The sequence below is a fragment of the Vollenhovia emeryi genome, unplaced genomic scaffold (genome assembly GCF_000949405.1).
Source record: "Vollenhovia emeryi isolate VEMERY1.0 unplaced genomic scaffold, V.emery_V1.0 DF939184.1, whole genome shotgun sequence".
Lineage (NCBI taxonomy): Eukaryota > Metazoa > Arthropoda > Insecta > Hymenoptera > Formicidae > Vollenhovia > Vollenhovia emeryi.
The window spans coordinates 1,027,343-1,032,352 of NW_011967182.1; the positions used below are offsets into that span (position 1 = coordinate 1,027,343).

General features: G+C 43.2%; 1 protein-coding gene across 1 annotated transcript; it reads left to right on the forward strand.

Annotated features, from left to right (window-relative positions):
* Positions 1-6: 6 nt before the first annotated feature.
* On the forward strand, positions 7-3,394 carry LOC105562743. The gene is made up of 2 exons (XM_012013800.1): positions 7-902; positions 3,298-3,394. The coding sequence occupies exons 1-2, from the start codon at positions 115-117 to the stop codon at positions 3,386-3,388; spliced, it is 879 nt and encodes a 292-aa protein (XP_011869190.1). The 5' UTR covers positions 7-114; the 3' UTR covers positions 3,389-3,394.
* Positions 3,395-5,010: the final 1,616 nt, after the last annotated feature.

Below are 5,010 nucleotides of genomic sequence, written 5' to 3' on the forward strand. Positions count from 1 at the left end.
CTTCTTGACAATTTGTTAGTAGTAGCGGCAGCGGAGGCATCGCCGTCGACACTTGCATTACCGACACCACCACCACCACCACCGCAACAACAGCCACTACCACCAGCAGCAACAATGGAATTCGCCATCGCACCACCCACGCCGATGATCACCACTACTACCGACGACCACAATACGCTGGATATGGATAATTCTATGTTTATTCAAAGTGCCAGAAGGAGAGAAGAAAACATAAACGATCGACTGTACGACTACGCACAGATCGTTGTACCGAGCATAGCTATTCCCCAAACCGAGATACTTCGAGTCTGCAAATCCAGCAATTCGGGTTCTTCGAACACTATGCCTATGCAATTTTGCATAATAGAGTACGACACCGTAACCATAGACGTTCAATATTATACGTTTTCTAATGGTGGCAAACCCGTACCGGAAAACGTTTCACCGCAACAACCAAATTTGGTGTATTCTAATAAAAAAATGCTCTGTCGGCTGAAAGAAGAGAATATCCCGTCTTTCATTATGAGCGCGTACTGGAGACGATCTAGCTCGGGGCGAGGAACTGGCAAATGTGTGATGCCGCTCAAAAGTAATTTGCCGCAGGAAATGCATCAAAAAGCGATCGACGTTATGGATTTTACGCTCAATATTCTAAAATTTGAGGATAGCACGCGCCAAAAAGTTTCACCCTCTGATTTTTTCTATTACGGTCATTCTTTATATATATTTTATAGATCCACGAGCGCCGTTTTCGGAGTATGCGGTCATCAATACAGACCCGACAAAATAACGTTTATGTTGTGCGCAGCACTGTCCAGTCACAACGACAATTACCTCGTACCATGCGGGAAAGTTACCTTTACTAACTCCACGAAACACAAATTAGTATTATTTTATTTAATATATTTCATCTATCGAATGAGAGTGATCGCGATTTTTACTGTGAAGGGGCACCCTGTTGCAGAACCAGAGTTAATCCCGCGAACCCCCTGATAAACTTGATCTCGAATACACCATGGATCCCCTAGATCCCAACCTTCCCCTAGCAACCGAGGCCAGTACTTCCCGCAAAACGAGAGGAGGGAGAGAACTCCATCCACCGCCAAAAAAGAGGAAGCTACCCCTACGAAATGAGCTACCCCTGTTGAAATGATATTTTATTTCTTTTTGTTTTAGATCTCGTTACGATTAGTTTAAGATTACGGTTCGGATTTTCTTTTGTCTCACGACCGACGCGTCTTTGACCGGCGGGTCGCCCTTCCTTTGTCCCGTGGCCACCGAGCTTTATTCGCGACTCGCGACTCTCCGACGAATTAATTGACTGTTTAACGCGACGAAAGGAGATGGACAGGATTTACTCGCAAGCGAAAGACTTTACACAGACTCTACTTCGTATAAGTATATTCAAAGTTTTTAACAGATTTACACCGAATCTAATCCCGCACGACTCTCGACGAGCAGTCGACTGTACTGCTTCGCCGTCTACCAGAGAGTGTCGGTTTCTCGCTCGCTTTGTCCTCAGCGGACCGTTGGTTCCTTTATTTGCCGATTTTGTTTTCGTGGGCATGTTGTGGCCTTTCGTACTTATGCCACCCGATTTGTGCTGCCTCCTTTATACCTTATATAACCCTCAAACAAGGAGCTCCGCTGCTGTTGAGGAACTGAGTGAAGCTGTTAGGCAACTAACACAAGAGATTCGACACGAAAATGAGAGAGCCGAGCAACATAGAAACTATCTTAGAAGGGAGGTGGACACACTTAAAGGATCCATTGAAAGGCTCACAACTGTTCTCAACACCTTCCAAAACAGCATAGGAGTCGCTGAGACCAGAATCATAGGCCTTCAGTCGGAAAGGGCAGAAGCTTCCATCCAAGCCACTCAACCCACAGCCACCGCTCATACAAGCACCCCTCATCTAGAACCCACTACGGGGAAGGGAAGTGAAGGGGCACTCTGTTGCAGAACCAGAGTTAATCCCTAGTTTTCTAACTCGTAATTATGGACTATAGAGGTCATGGACATGGACGTTACCTTATTTTTCATAAAATTATGTAACTAAAATGATCTTCTAAATTTTTTCGTCGTTTCCGCGGAGAGACCCTAATGAGGGCAAATGGCCGAAAAACTGCTCCGATGAGCATTCGCATAAACCAAAAGGAAGGCCTTCGTCATCAATTGCACCTGAAACTGCCTAAGGCAGCTCGAGTAAGCATCGTATTGCGCGATCGGACCCAGGAAAAAGTTGGTTTGAAATGAAAAATACATTTGTGCGAATTTTGACCTTACTAGACTTTTATCTTCTTTCTTTGAAATAAAATAGCAGCATGCGCCACTTGAAAACGATCAAGAGCCAAGTTTGCTGTGTCCAGGCCGGAATCCGGGCTCGACATTGCAGCTGCGCCATCGGCCGATGACGCAACTCGATTATACAGCACGCCGGGCGATAGAACGCAGTTGCGGCACGGGTGCAATCTTCGTGGCTCATTATTTCATTTCAAAGTACGATGCCGGGAAAAGTGTTAGCGTCGGCGAGGTGGCGACCACTTTAACAAGGAATCGCCGCCGAAACAGCTTCTTACAATAAATATGTAGATCTCGTGCAACTTTCAATGTCCCGCGACAGATTACACCTTTATTTTCCCGCGTCTATAATGAGGCGAGTAAATATTCATACCGCAGGCGCGGATGAAAAACTTGTTGCGAAAAAAAAGCATTAAAGTGTAGCTGTAACAAGGTAATTTCATAACGTTCGAGAATACGCTCCGAAAGTAGATTAAATATTCCGTAAGTAGATTAAACGTTCTAGCGATAAATTGTCTGTGCCCAAATGCGCGTCCAATAATTGCACAGCGCGAAACGGTCGAAAATAGTTGCCGTGACGAGACAAAAATTTGACTTTTCCATTTTTCACACTGAATGTACGAGAGCGGAGCATTTTTTATCTCCGTCGCGAAAACATAATGAACGTGGCTAATAGAAACGGCCAATTCAGATGTAATTGCAAAGATAAGAAATAAAGAAAAGGATATTGAAACTCTCAAAAGATAGACCCGCAATTGGTCCTTCCTTGCAATTGTGATTTTATATTTGTTTTATACGTTTATACAGGAACAACAATACTATACAAACTCTACTGCTGCGCATCGAGTTGGTGAGTGAGAAGTTTCTTTATTGAGATAACGAATCTACATCTTATAGAACGTAGATCGTAGATTTTAGATCATAGATTGATACATTCTGTAGATCTGCTACCTTCAAATAGATAAATTGCAACACAATTTCATATTTTATTTAATATATTTCATCTATCGAATGAGAGTGATCGCGATTTTTACTGTGAAGGGGCACCCTGTTGCAGAACCAGAGTTAATCCCGCGAACCCCCTGATAAACTTGATCTCGAATACACCATGGATCCCCTAGATCCCAACCTTCCCCCAGCAACCGAGGCCAGTACTTCCCGCAAAACGAGAGGAGGGAGAGAACTTCATCCACCGCTAAAAAAAAGAAAGCTACCCCTACGAAATAACCCTCAAACAAGGAGCTCCGCTGCTGTTGAGGAACTGAGTGAAGATGTTAGGCAACTAACACAAGAGATTCGACACGAAAATGAGAGAGCCGAGCAACATAGAAACTATCTTAGAAGGGAGGTGGGCACACTTAAAGGATCCATTGAAAGGCTCACAACTGTTCTCAATACCTTCCAAAACAGAATAGGAGTCGCTGAGACCAGAATCATAGGCCTTCAGTCGGAAAGGGCAGAAGCTTCCATCCAAGCCACTCAACCCACAGCCACCGCTCATACAAGCACCCCTCATCTAGAACCCACTACGGGGAAGGGAAGTGAAGGGGCACCCTGTTGCAGAACCAGAGTTAATCCCTAGTTTTCTTATGTCTCAGATGCCCGAAAGCCATCTATCGAATGAGAGTAATCGCGATTTTTCGGCACGAGTATATGTTGCAATGTTAGTGCTCTTAAACACTGCTTTAATATAAATTGTATATTTGTATGTTTATGCGGAAACAACAAAACAGTACAAACTCTGCTGCTGCCGATCGGGTTGGTAAGTGAACAGTTTTTTTTATTGAGCTAACGAATCTACCTAATCATAATGGGACACCCCGTCCCGTGGACCTAAAACGTGGTACTCATCGAGAGTAGAATCGCGCGAATTACCGTATTTGCGTGACCGTCAGTATGTCGGAGCACAATCTGAGTGGAGGAAGAGGCCTAGGACAGACGTCGGGCGCCGACAAAACACCTTTCAGGTAAATATTTGTTTACCGTACGCGTAAGAATTACTTATATTTTGCAATATTAATTTTCTTGAATACTGCTTTACCGAATTTTATATTTGTATGTTACAGAATCAACGTAGCTAACTCAGCTGCTGCTCATCGGGTCAATGAGCGACAAATTTCTTTATTGAGATAACAAATCTATATCTCATAGAACGCAGATCGTATATTGTATATCGTAGATTGTAGACCGTAGATTAATACATTCTGTAGATTCGTTACCTTAAAATGGATAAATTACAACGTAATTTCACATATTTTATTTTATACATTTCATCTATCAAAGGGGGGTGGTCGCGATTTTTACTACGCGCACGTTTGTACGGCCGCAGGACCGTAGAATCATAATGGGACTGGGGCGAGACGCTTGTCAGGTAAAATATTATAATAAGGCTGCAGTTTTAGTCAAAATTATTAGTCACCTTCATAATTATATACTGTACTGAATCTAATATCAGGGAAGGCTTTTATTGTTACAGTGAAAGTTGCTTACTACATAAAAGCAAACGCTCTCAAACAACTTTTAAACAATAGAAATCAGTCTGGTGTTAGATTTAGTACAGTATAACGATTATAAGGATGTCTAATAATTTTGGCCAAGGCTGAGGGTTAGGTACCTCGTTGAACCCCTGCAGAACCAGAGTTAATCCCTAGTTTTCTTATGTCTCAGATCCCCGAAAGCTCATCTATCGAATGAGAGTGATCGCGATT

Excerpts from the sequence above, each read along its gene's own strand:
- LOC105562743 (XM_012013800.1), top strand. The coding sequence starts at position 115 with ATGGAATTCGCCATCGCACCACCCACGCCGATGATCACCACTACTACC. Across the intron at positions 903-3,297 it reads TTAGTATTATTTTATTTAAT|ATATTTCATCTATCGAATGA; the intron begins ATATTTCATCTA and ends ATTTTATTTAAT.